Source organism: Dipodomys merriami, unplaced genomic scaffold (genome assembly GCF_024711535.1).
Source record: "Dipodomys merriami isolate MVZ:Mamm:240054 unplaced genomic scaffold, mDipMer1.0.p SCAF_8, whole genome shotgun sequence".
Taxonomy (NCBI): domain Eukaryota; kingdom Metazoa; phylum Chordata; class Mammalia; order Rodentia; family Heteromyidae; genus Dipodomys; species Dipodomys merriami.
Genome location: NW_027206401.1, coordinates 8,505,557 through 8,519,521, shown reverse-complemented (window position 1 = coordinate 8,519,521; position 13,965 = coordinate 8,505,557). Strand labels below are relative to the sequence as shown.

Below are 13,965 nucleotides of genomic sequence, written 5' to 3'. Positions count from 1 at the left end.
CATACAACTGTCACCATAAGACCCCAAAGAATACTAATATTCTAAAATAATGTTATGAGAAAATAAAACATAGAACATAAAAAATAAAGTAACAAGAGTAAGTGGAAATTTGACATATAGGCAGAAACACATCTGCTATCTGAAAGTCGGCAAAACTGAGATGGCTTCTTGAGACTTTCAAGGACACAAAAAGACCAAATAATATTCCTTTTCAATTGTAATAGAGTCCTCACTATTAACTATTAAACTACAAACTACCTATTTAATAATTAAGAAAGTCTTCAGGGCAGCCAACAACAATTTTAAAATTAAAATGACCATAAAGATGCTCCTGCATCTTAATGGACTAATAGTAATTAGATACTGTTAATTTCCCAAGATTTGTCCAGAAGAAAATCATTAACACTAAATCAAACCATTTAAAATTTTTGTAACTAGAATCAGTAAGTACTGAACATTACTACATACTATCATTATTTTCAAGATCAAAGAGAAAGCAAGGAAAAAAAGCTGTATTTTTTAATTTAAGGATTAGAATTAAGTGGGGCACATTTGAGAAAAATACAATGGCTGCTGCCACTGGCTAGCGAGATGATGGTATGTGTGGACGAAGGCTAGCCCTTCAGGTCTGGAGCACCACTTCTGTTGCTCCACTTATCCAATCAGCACTGCTACTTGGAAAAGTATCACACAGTTAATACAATTTTTCATGATTCAAATTCAAACTCAACCTCAAAACGGGCTGACAAGGGGACACAAGTGCCCTGGACCCTTGTGTAGCTAAGAATGGCCAAATGGTCTGAATAATGAGACATTACAGCAAAATAAGGGGGAAGATGGGAGATTTCTAGTAAGCAACTTTGTTCAGACACATCCCATTTCCCTTCCCCTATTTCTTTCCCTTCCTCAGCCTCAAAATAATCAGATTCAAGGTTGAGAGAAGAAATATAAAATAGAAAGTCCCTTCAGCAAAACAGATGACATGGAATACAGAATTTCTGGGCAGGAAGATAGAGTAGAAATAGAAGGGAAGAAGAAAACACACAATGTGATCAAGAAAAAAAGGAGTCTGTAGGAACTTCAGGACTGAGGAAGAGAGAAGATAGCTAGAGGCAGAGAAAATATATTGAACAGGGTAACAGCAGAAAACATCCTAAATATTGAAAAATATAAACCCATCACAGTACAAGAAGTTTTTGAAACGCCCACAGATCAGATAAGAACTTCTTCACAACATATTATAGTTAAAACATCAAGCATAGAAAACAAAAAATAGTAAAGGCTGTGAGAGAGCAGATCACAGACACAGGGGACCTATCAGAATAACAGCAGGTTTCTCAACAGAAACCACAGATGCAAAGAAGGCTTGTATGCTGTACTTCAAGCACTGAAAGTAAACTATGCCAGCCCAGAATACTCTTCCCAGTAAAGCTTTTATTCATAAATGAAGGGAAAATAAAAACAGTCCCTGATAAACAAAAACTGAAACAATTTATCACCACTAAACCAGCAGTAGAGAAGATATGGATAGACATCCCACACTTAGAAGACATAATGAACATGAAAAAAGTGAAGGAAACATAGTCTGCCAGATGAGTAGATAAATAGAGGAGGAAGAGATACAAAACTAAAATCTGGGAGGGAAATGACAGTTACTGTATACTTTTTTTTTTTTTTTTTTTTTTTTGGTCGTGGGGCTTGAACTCTGGGCCTGGGCACTGTCCCTCAGCTCTTCAGCTCAAGGCGAGCGCTCTACCACTTGAGCTACAGCGCCACTTCCGGTTTTCTGGTGGTTTATTGGAGATAGGAGTCTCACGGTCTCTCCTGCCCGGGCTGGCTTTGAACCGCGATCCTCAGATCTCAGCCTCCTGAGTAGCTAGGATTACAGGCGTGAGCCACCAGCGCCCGGCCTGAATACTTTTTTTTAACATTCAATATTCAATCAAAAGACAGAATGGAAAGTTGGAGCAAAGGGAAAGATGAAACCTTTTGTTGTCTACAAGAAATATATCTAAGGCTGGAAAGGTGGCTCAGTGGTAGAGTGCTTGCCTTGCATGCCTGAAGCCCTGGGTTCGATTCCTCAGCACCACATAAGCAAAAAGAAAAAAGCTGAAAGTGGCGCTGTGGCTCAAGTGGTAGAGCGCTAGCCTTGAGCTGAAGAGCTGAGGGACAGCGCCCAGGCCCAGAGTTCAGGCCCCACGACCGGAACCCTCCCAACTCCACCAAAAAAAAGAAATATATCTACCTCATAAAAACAAACACTGCCTTATGGTGAAAAGTTCAGAAAAAAATCTTCCAAGAGAATGGATTCTATAAGCAGGCAGCAGTGGCGAGTCTTATATTGAACAAAGTAGATTTCACCAGAAATTAGGCAGAAGACGAAAGGAGGTCATTTCATAGTAGTAAAGCGAACTCTCCACCAAGAAGACACAACAATTCTTAACATCTATGCACCATATGCTGGAGCACCTAATTTTTTAAAAATAAAAATGACTGAACTTAAAAACACACATATTATATAACTGTAACCCCTCTGTACATCACCCTTACAATGAAATAAAACACACACACACACACACACACACACACACACACACACACACACACACACACACACACACACACACACACACACACACACACACACACACACACACACACACACTCCTCAATACAAACACCAACTCTCACCAGACTTTTTTTTTTTTTTGCCTAGATCATCCAGGCAAAAACACAACAGTGAATCCTGGTTCCAGACCACACAACCAACTGGAGGAAAATGAAAGTAATGGTCTCAATTATGATTTGCAAACACACTCCAGTTAAAAATACTTCAGACTGTTTTCTTTAGCTGAAGACATAAAATAACAAACTTTATCTCCCAACAGACAAAAAAATTCAAAAGTAAATTATAACTATGTGGTTAAACCATAATATTAAAAAAGAAGAAAGCTTTTTTTGTGAACACCCAAATAATTCCTCCCACATGCAGCAACACAAAAGCATTTTTGCCTTTCAGGTTTTGACAAAGCCTGTTGTGGCAACAACTCCCTCCCTTCCCCGCCCCTCCTGTCTTGATTCCCCCACAGCTCCAGAGATGCTATGGAGAACCTGGTATTTATCTTCTAGTACCGTCAGCACTTTTCTCCTCTCTGATTTCCATCTGGCTCTTTATTTGCTATTTTCAAGTTAACTTGCTGGAACTTATAAAAAATGCTCACTCTCAGGATCAAGTCTCGTGGATGTGGTTTCTCTTCATCAGACCTAATTTACAGAAGGAAGTTCAGACAGTGAAGACCACCGGCAAAAGGTATGGAAAACAAGAGGCGTCTGAAATGCTCAGACACCTAAGTACAAAGCTGTGGGTATTGCAAAGTTTAAATTACGAGTCATTTATCTATTCTGAAATAGTATTTCTGATATGAATAAACTTCGTTTGGACTAGCTTCACATGTTAAAGAACTCTACTGCAGGCTTTGTTCTGGAAAGTAGTTTATAGGACATCCTTAGATCGTTCTATCTGTAGTGATCTGAAGTGTGAATGCTCTGTCTATAAACCTGAGCCTGTGTGTGAAGTGTGAATGCTCTGTCTACAGACCTGAGCCTGTGTGTGAAGTGTGAGTGCTCTATCTATAGACCTGAGGTGGTATGCGACACCTTTTCTTTGGGGCCAGTAATTCTCTACCATAGCTGCCACTACTACAACCACTGAAACAGAGTATGCATTTATTCTTTCCAAGAGAAATCTAGTGAAAAAGCCACAAACTCTACTATGCCTGTGGCTAGAGAAGGAAAAATGTTTCATTGTAATGGAGGTAAAATGCCAGGATGTCTGATGAAAAGGAACGAAATAGTGACCTTCACTTAAGAGAAACAAACTCTTTCTACGTAAGTTCTCTGTGGAAAAGACAGCGTTTGAAGTCCTTATTGCACAGTAAGCAAATGCTGCACTAACCAGATATAATGTCATATTATTTACTCTCACTTTGCCTGCCTGTAATCTATCATTGCCAGGACTTGTTCATTATGATGTATGAGCTATTTGCCAGTCTAAATGACATGGAAATGTATAAAATGTTTTGTTTAGTGGGAAGAAGATACTGCCATTGGTAAGCTGATCATAGATACATGAACTTATGGACACATCGATCTGGATCTGAGGGAAAGCCAACTGCCAATCTTGCGGTGGAAATCGCCTAAAATGGAGGTGGTTTGTGCAAGCATTTTGAGCAAGCTGGCTAGAATGTGACATGCTGAAACCCCAAACTGAAAACAGCTACCATGAACCTAAAAATGTGCTTGCCTTTTTCTCCCCCACTAGAATCATTAGCTTCTATTCTATTTTGGTCTCAGATAAGAAAAGAGTTGGGAAAGAAAAAGCAAAGAACTGAGACAGCAAGCAAATCCTAAGCACACTGATGATGACAGACAAATCTGAAGCTAAAAACTTAAAATCCCAGGGGAATCTTCTTGGAAAATTGTAGGGTTTACACTTCAACCTTAAGAACAAAAGTAGAGCAATTCAATCTAGACAGTCTAGGACTAACACCTCACAGAATCAAAGCTTGTTAAGCAAAGTTTGTACTTTTCATATGGGTGTGAAATTAACAAAGTATATAACAAAAGCCAGGCGTGAACCTTCTTGGTGAGTTATTCAAAACAGAGCCATTTTCTCAGTCAGGAGCCTATGGAATCCTTTTCTTTAACCAGGTGGGAAAGTGGGTAGGTGAACTACAATGAATATGCTTTTTGGAGCAGCACCTCCTCTTCCCTTAGGAGGTACACTAGGGGAAACCTGCAGCAGGCCATGCGGCTCTAATGGGAAAGGACGCTGGATGAAGGAGGTAGCGGAGGAACTAGCAAAACCCTGCTGAAGGCTGGAGAAGCTGGGCAGCTTCCTATCTGAAAGCACTGCTCTGAGAACATAATGATGCTCTAGACTACAGCCTAAATTCCTGTCAGTTCTGAGATTACAGAAAAATCACAATGAAGTCCTTAGGCCTAAAGAAGGAAAAGAGAAAGAGATCCAAAAGTCTTTAAACATCAATGGTCACAAGTTACACAAATGTCAACTGTACACCACTGAACACTTTCTGTGGTTCAGCAAGTATCATAAGACCTTAAAATGTATTTATTTAACCCTAGGGTGCAAGTACTATGATCCTATTTTCTACAACAGAATACTGAAGCCTAGAAGGGTCAGGTAAAGCCAAAAACTGATCCAGGCTGTTTGAATTCTAGAACCTACGCTGCCCTTGCATGAACCATCTTTTTCTGCATCTCATGATTAGAGTCACCCTAGCATGTCATTCAAAATTAATTTCAAAAGATTAACAAAAAAGCCAGTGCTGGTTTGTGAGAAACCAGACCATCCTATGCGAAAGGCGGCAAGCGCGCCAGCCTGAGCGGACCGGACGGGACGGGACGGGACGGGACGATGGAGCAGGAAGTCTGTGTGTGGCACGGCCAGCCACACAGCTGCTAATTGTATGGTGGGATGGGTTGTTTTTGGTCCATTTATTTTTGGTTATGTCTGGAATGGGCTTTTGAGATTCGCTGTCAGTTTCTGAGTTTTGTGCAGCAGCTTGAACACTTCATCTGAGCCAGGGATGGGACAGGTTTGGGTTTTACCCTAAAGGCAAACCTTTAGTTTTCTCATTCCCCAGTTGTGACTTGGTCTTCTTTCCTTAGTTTTATTCGGTTTAGCAGCGATCCTGACCAAGTACCCCGCCTAGTTCGGCCTCAGGATCTCTGTGGGGACGGAGGTAAGGCTGACACCATGACCTCGGCGGGGGTCCAGCTCCTGGCTTTCATCCTGGCCTTATCTGGGGTCTCTGGTGTGCTCACGGCCACGCTGCTGCCCAGCTGGAAGGTCAAAGTGGACATGGGCTCCAGCATCGTCACCGCAATCCTCCATCTGCAAGGGCTGTGGATGGACTGCACGTGGTACAGCACCGGGATGTTCAGCTGCACCCTGAAATACTCCATCCTGTCTCTCCCCGGCCACGTGCAGGCAGCCCGGGCCACCATGGTCCTGGCATGCGTTCTCTCCGCCTTGGGCATCTGCACTTCTGTCGTAGGGATGAAATGCACTCACCTAGGGGGGGGAAGGGAAACCAAGAGGCATGCTTCCTTTGCCGGAGGGGTCTGCTTTGTGGCTGCAGGGGTCTTGGGTTTAATACCGACAGTGTGGTACATGAAGGAGATCATAGCCACATTTCTGGACCTGACAGTTCCTGAAAACAACAAACATGAACCTGGAGGAGCTGTCTATGTTGGATTCGTCTCAGCAATGCTACTGTTTATCTCGGGTATCATCTTCTGTACTTCCTATGCAAAGAAGAATCCAGAACCTTGGCTCCACCCCCTCAAGCAGGAACGTATCTTTGCCACACAGCTAGAGAATTCAGTGTACAACCTGAAGGATTATGTGTAAACAGCTATATAATGAATATGCAACAAACCTTCTGTGTGCTGCCAGGGTTTTATTTTAGATTACAAAATCAGACTTATGCTTCTATTCTTCTACAAACACAGCAAAATTAAAAAAAAACTCTAAGGTAGTTTCAAATGCTAAAAAGACCACCTATTATTACATGTCTTCAATATCTTCAGATTTCCACTATGCTTTCATGTTTTATCTAAAGGTTTATCATCAAAAGAGGTTCCAACAACATTAATAGGCAATACACTGACATCATCTTCTTGCTTTATAAAATCTGCTACCACTTCTAAACTGGATTTTATACTAGAACTTAACTGCCAAGTATGAAAGCTTCTTGTCTTGGTGTTAATAAAGAACATCATCTGCCTTTGCCCTCTGGTGGGCAGTGCCCAAGGAACCTGCTTTTGCTTTAAACGCATAAGGCGTAAGGGCCCGGGAATGGCAGGCCGCCCACTCATGCAGGTGCTGCCCGAGCCCAACCTCTGCTCTCAGTTCTCAGTTGAAAAGTCTGTCTACATGCATAGTCATGAAAACTGAGATTAGGCAGAAAACACAAATTGCTAAGTGCTGCTACAGCAGAGAAAAACTAACCCGTTTAAACACCTACGACAATCTTGAGGACTTTCAAAGCATTAAGCACAAAGTAAGAATCCATGTTTGTTTTAAAATGCCCAAAGACTGTCTCTGCAAAAGGATACTCCAGGTTAAGTTCAGCTCTCTAACAACAATTTTACCCAATTTCATTTTATTTGACACTTATTACTTGGACCTTACTATATATGTAGGATCTTACTATATATTCCAGGCTGAACTCAAACTTGCAAGCCTCTCACCCTGGCCTCCCAAGTGCTGGAATTACAGGTGCACACCAGTAAGCCTAGAGAGTAAGTTACTTCTAAGCTGTGTTTTGATTCTTAAATTTGGTCATGCTACTAAAATATTGTTCTTGAATTGATAAGCAGTTCTGATTAGTTAATAGATGTGAAACAATTTTTTTAATTTTTTTATTATGAAAATATCATACAGAGGGGTTACAATTACATGGGCAAGATAATGAGTACATTTCTTATCAAGGATTGTTGCTTCCTCCTTTGTTTCCCCTTCCCATCCCTTCCCATATCCCGCTCCCCCCACCCATTGCTCCCCTCTTCCCCCCCATGAAATAATTTTTAAAGTATAAGGAATGCTTTGTAAATATAGGTTATAGTAAAAAAATAACTGGACTGTGTATAGATGTACAGGTAATATTGCAGTGTTGCTTTCTATCACTTATTTGTTAACATATATTTAGTAATTGTTCATAATTCAATGCCTAAAGCAAAAAGCCTTTTTTGGTTTTGTTCTTTAATAATAGGAAGGGCAAAGGATATTTTTGTTTTGGTCAGTCATGGAGCTTGAACTCAGGGCCTGTGGGCTGTCCCTGAGCTTTTTTCAATGCTAGTGCTCTACCCCTTTGAGCCATAGCTCCACTTCTGGTTTTCTGATAGTTAACAGGAGATATGCATCTCATGGACTTTCCTGCCTGGGCTGGCTCTGAACTGCAACGCTCGGACCTCAGCCTCCTAAGTAGCTAGGATTACTCATGTAAGCCACTGACACCTGTCTGGGAAGGATATTTTATGTGCGTGCATAAGACATAGAGACTAAAATATTTTACACCTATTTTATAGGCTTATTCGCTTTACTATCATGGCTATTAACTCTAGCAAAAACGAAAAGAAACTATTTCATGAGAACTAAGAAGGGAACCATTTCATCAAACACTTAAGTGATTATTTACAATGGCTATTCCTTTTAAATGGTCAAAATAGTATTTTCTAAATAAGGCAAAATGCCATATTAGAAAAGAGTACTTATTTGAAAATTAATTTCATAGGACTGCTTGAACCCACATGGTTCTCTCCCTTAGCTGAATGTGTCAGTGTTGTAGACAGTCTTAATGTAGACCAGTACCACATGTCTTATACTAAAAAGTCCACTTTGATAAATAACTTTTATTTACCTTAGGAATGTTTTCTTCCTAACTAGACTCAGGCATGATACAAACTCTCAAGAGGCAGCCATTTCACACAAAATAAAGGTAGAGCCTCCACAGACGGAGTGGATACAGTGGTAAAGAATGGCGACATCACAGCTCTCCCTGTGTGGCGCATCCTGTGCCGCGGGCCTCCTAACCCACAATCCTCTGCTCAGCCATTCTCCTCCCCATCCACTGTGGCCTACATGAGTCCCCTCAGAGAATGCAATCCGGACTCTCCAAGGACACGCTAACTCTGCTCGCAGAAAATGCTCCATTTCACAAGTCTTGGGGTCACATGGTGACATCTCCACGCAGACTGGAAGACAACAGATCATTCTTCCCTGTGAACCCTCAGAGGTTGCCAAGTGGTAGTCCAGCTCTAAACCTTTTTCATATAGTGGCTAGCTTAAAACTTCTAAGGACGCTACCAGGTGAGCACAATTCTAAGTAGAGTACAGGAACTGAAGGCAAGCAAGGTCCAGTGAGTCATCTAACTTGCCCAAGACAGCCCACTAGGAAGTAAGGAAGTGATTCCGCATGAAGGGCGCAGGTTTCAGAGCTGAACTGCCTGGGTCAAAGACCTCAAGGCCACAGAGTATACTGACTCAAAGAGCAACTCGGTTTGCTCACATGAAAATGTGAGGTAACGATGGTCCCAGGCACAGAGCAAGCGTGAGGGTGACTGAGATGATGGATACTAGGCAGTGGGTACAGACAGCAACCTTTAAAGGCTGATTCAGCATAGAACTGACAATGAAATCCATTATATAGGGGGAAGAGGGACTGAATTCCCAAATGGGGGGACAAAAATGGCAGAAGAAGCATTACAATGGTGGCAAGAACTTGCAGTTGTCTGAAATGTGTTCCAACATACATAAATCGGCTTCTATTATGGGTCAGAGTTCTCATTCTACATCTATATGCTGTATCTTTGTTCCTCATCATGTTGTGAATGCCTAGGGCAGGCTTGGTTCATGACTGGGTGCACATCCTCTTGTCCCCTCTGTATTGCTGCGTCCCCAAGCCTGGCTCTTTTTTAGAAGCAGGTGCTCAATTCAGTGAGGAAATGGATGAGTTTTCCTAGCTCAGTTTCTGCAATAACGTCTCAAGTAATGGTTTTCACTAAAAGGCACCAGCTTTAAAAAAATGTGGCACAGAAACTTAGTTTCTATAGTTAAAACTTACTCGTGAAACCAGCACATAGGAGCAAGAACCTAGTTTAATAGCCCAAAAATATGAAAAACCTTCATGCCAGAAAACAATGCCTAATATAACATTATTTCTAAGTATCAGAAGCCACTGATTGATTTTGATTTCTTATCTCAATGACCACAGAGCCATATAACTTATCTTCCATACTGGGAGACTTTTAAGAGTAGTAGGGGATAATGATAATGAAGCTGACTAATACCACAAAAACCCTGAATTTAGTCAAGAAGAACAATTTGAGAATACCAATTTGTACTGCAATTTTGGGTTCTTCTTCAAGATAGGTTTTTTTTAAAAATAAGTTTTTTTTATTGTGAAAATACTGTACAGAGGGGTTACAATTACATGAGCAAGGTAATGAGTACATTTCTTATCAAGCATTGTTGCCTCTTTCTTTGTTTTTCCCCTACCATCCCTGCCCACCTATCTCCACAACTACACTCCAACCCCCCCCACCCCCCAAGTTGTAAAGTTCGTTTTTCGACATAGCATCTTGCAATGGGCCCACCTGTATCCCTATTTAAATAATTTGTTTTTTCCCTTCCCCTCCCAAAATTATACCAACATCAAATACAGTGAAAACAGGGGTTATACCATGGAGGAGTCAAGATATGTTTTAAAAAAGTTATGATACAATTTGCATGTAAATAAATATTAGATCCTAGAGATTATTTCCTATGATGCATCCTTGGGAACAAATATTACAACACAGTTGTAACTTTATACTATTTATGACATAAAAATATGCCTGCTTAGAAACCAGCAGAAGTGTCAGGCGCCGGTGGCTACTCAGAAGTCTGAGATCTGAGGATTGCGGTTCAAAGCCAGCATGGGCAGAAAAGTCCTCATGAGACTCTTTATCTCCAATTGACCACTCAAAAACCAGAAGTGGCACTATGGCTCAAGTGATAATATGCTAGCCTTGGGCACAAAGAGGCTCAGGGAGAGAGCCTCCAGGCCCTGAGTTCAAGTCTCCAGACAAACAAATAAACAACAACAAAAAAAGCAGACGCTTACCTCTGGTTTGGGGACGAAGGCCTGCCCTGGAATGGTGAAGAGGTGCTTGACGGTGCAGAGGTACTGGGCCATAATGGAAAGGCGACTGCGCTGTTTGCTTCCTGTAGTGGCTACGAGTCTCTACAGAAGGACAAAATTGTATTTCAGTAAGTAATTAATCCAATTAGACCAGACAAGATGGAGCCAGCGCCCCATTATTATTGATTCTAGATTATTTATGGCAAATTGTAAGAATACAGGCTGAGGTATGACACGTAGCCAGCCTGGGGAAAATTTCCCTCCAACATTATCAACCGAGGAACACCTTTTAATTAATTGTCAATTATTATCATGAACAATACATTAAAAAGTCATTAAGAAAACTTTCTTAATAGCAACTATTGGGGATTTTGAAACCACCATTTCATTCTAAAAGGTCTTGCCCACACAAATAAAATAAAATTAAATTTAAAAAAAAGGAAAAAAAATAAAAAAATAAAAGGTCTTGCCCAAAACAACTAATCAATAAGTATTTGATGATGAAATTCATGAGCATATTGAAAAACTAAAGATGCTTAAATACTTAATTTTCTAAACTACTTCAATATATGAATAAAAATTTAATGCTTTCTTTTATTTAAATGTAATAAACTGCATATTAAAGAATCCTTGACGAAGGTGGGCATCGGTGGCTTGTCTGTAATGCTAGATACTCAACAGGCTGAGATCTGAGGATCGTGGTTTGAAGCCAGCTCCCAGAGGAATCATCAGTGAAACTCTTTTTTTGGTTGGTCTTGGGGCTTAAACGCTGTGCCTGGCTCTGTTCCTGAGCTGTTTTTTTTTTTTTTTTTTTTTTTTTTTACTCAAGGCTAGTGCTGTACTACTTTAAGCTAGTTTTCTGGTAGTTAATTAGACACAAGAGTCTCAAGAACTTTCCTTCCCAGGCTGGCTTTAACCACAACACTCAGTTCTCAGACTCCTGACAGGCTATAATTAGAGGTGTTAGGCACCAGCACCTGGCTTTGTGAGACTATTTCCACTAAAATCACCAAAACAAAGCTGGAAGTGAAGCTGTGGCTCAAGTGGTAGGGTGCTAGCCTTGAATAAGAGAGCAGGGACAGTGCTCAGGCCCTGAGTTCAAGCTCCAGACTGGTACTAAAAAAAAAAAAAAGAGTTCTTGATGAATTAAGTCACTCTTGATTGATAAATTTGCAAAACCAAAACCAAAACCAAAACCAAACCAAAAGTGTAAGAAATTATTCTTTCAAGCAACTGAATATTTTATTTCAAAAATATTAAATAAATGCAAATTCATAATTCCAATGCAATTTTATTAAAAACCCGAGATTTTAAAGAAAAAAATACACACACATACACACCTGTAACTGACATCTGACATTTATGTATATATAAAACCTACATAAAATTAAAGAATAGCAACAAATGAGAGCACTCACCACTCTAAACATCAAAGGTAAGGCAGTAGTACCAGAGGCACAAATAGACCAATGGAACGGAGCTTTGCCAAAGACTCAAGCAGATATGGACATCTGACCCATAATATGTACCACATCAATTGCTAATGGAAAAGGATGGGTCATTCCATCTGGCCCCAACCTTGTACCATAAATAAAAATACTAAGTGAATCAATGGTTAAGTGAAAAGCAAAACCTTAAGATTTTCCTAAGTATATTATCTCCGACCCCCATGTGTTATGGATACAAAAGCAGAAGCCACAAAAGACTAATACATTTTACTATTAAAATTAAGAGTATATGTACAATGCAAACATTGTAAAGCTAAATAACAGCCTGGGAGAAGGCCTCTGAAGAACCAAAGGATTAGCATTCACACTACGTACTAGTCATTAATAGGATAAGCCACAGACAAGACAGGATGCTGAGGGAAGCATAAAAGAGTAGCCCAAATAAATCACCACCATAATATGTTCAACCAAGTAACAAAGTATGGGTATGCAAATTAAAACCAAAATGAGATGTAGTCATTTCTGTGAGATAAATACCAAGCTCCCAGGCTAGTGAGAGTGAAAATTGGTATAAACACACATAACTGGGCAGTATGCACAACAGCTTACTGACCTTGTGTAAATCCACATGACCTTTTAGGTCTACCTTTGGGAATGTGTCTTAGGATAGTTTATACACTTACACAAAGAGACATGTGTAAGAATGGTCAATGTAACATGATGTACATTATGAAAAAAAACACCTAGTTCAACAACAGGGAGTAAATTATGGTAATTTTGCCAAGAGATTACAAAATAATAATTATAATGAATAGAAGAGGTTATTCTCATAGGATAATTTTCAAACTAGAGGAAAAATAAAAGTGGTAGAAAATCAATATGATCTAATGATATTTATCTACAAACCTTAAGACTCTCCTGTTGTTCTTTGTGCACACAGACACCTACAATAACAAGGAGAAAATGTGCTAAGGGTAATGAGGCTCATCCAGAGCAGGGAAAAAAAAAAAAAGAGTATAAAAGAGGGATCCAAACACATTTACAATGTTTTATTTCTTTAAAGAGGTGAAAATACAGCAGTATATTGGAGCTGAGTGGTAAGCAGAAGGGTCGGCCTGTTCTGTGTTCTTAGGACAATTCAAACCTCTTGTGAGTACTCAGGGTCAATGTTATAAAACCCAGGGAAGACTGGAACATCCTGGTCACTCAAAGTAGCTAGAACTGCACTAAACCGTCAGAAGTACTTCGGGCGCTGGGTGCTATTGGCTGAGCTGGGTTCAGTGAAGCTTCCTGTTTCACTAACACGTGAAGAACATTTCAACTAGGCTCTTTGTTGCTTCTAACCTGCTCTCAGTGGGAAAACCACATTATTTGGCTTGTTAGAACTTTGTCTTAAGATTACAAAATTGGTTCTGGGAGAGAAAGTCCCAAAAGAGAGCCAGGCCTTGTTTTACCACAACCCAGTGCCCTCTTTTTATTTTAAACAGGTCAGCTAAAATTATTGGGATGCCAAATGTAAGAAACACTTCTTCAGGAAGAAAAAACATCAGTTTAATTTTCTTACTGAAATTAACATAAATTCCAAATGCACTGTAAATGTGTAACATCCAACTGGCACAACTCAAAACAGATCTTTAAAACCAAACGTAGCACAGACAAAATGACAAAACTAATAAAATGAACCTAAGAATTGCCTACAGTTTTGAAATTATTATTTCATTCTGGATTCCCTTCTTTTTAAGACCTAGTTAATGTTTTACTTTACATTTGAAAGATGTGCTTCAAATGATGAATTTAAGAATTTAAAA

The 13,965-nt window shown here is 39.9% G+C and overlaps 2 protein-coding genes across 6 annotated transcripts in view; one reads left to right on the top strand and one right to left on the bottom strand.

The window, feature by feature from the left end:
* Nucleotides 1-13,965, bottom strand: part of Tfb1m (transcription factor B1, mitochondrial) — a 39,483-nt gene that overhangs the window by 7,650 nt on the left and 17,868 nt on the right. For all 5 annotated transcript variants that reach the window (XM_070010678.1, XM_070010683.1, XM_070010680.1 and 2 more), the window contains exon 5: nt 10,692-10,811. In XM_070010678.1, the coding sequence (XP_069866779.1) occupies nt 10,692-10,811 (120 nt within the window). The remainder of the gene's footprint in view (nt 1-10,691; nt 10,812-13,965) is intronic.
* Cldn20 (claudin 20) lies at nt 5,780-6,436 on the top strand. Its single transcript, XM_070010684.1, has one exon. The coding sequence runs from the start codon at nt 5,780-5,782 to the stop codon at nt 6,434-6,436; it is 657 nt and encodes a 218-aa protein (XP_069866785.1).

Excerpts from the sequence above, each read along its gene's own strand:
- Cldn20 (XM_070010684.1), top strand. The coding sequence starts at position 5,780 with ATGACCTCGGCGGGGGTCCAGCTCCTGGCTTTCATCCTGGCCTTATCT.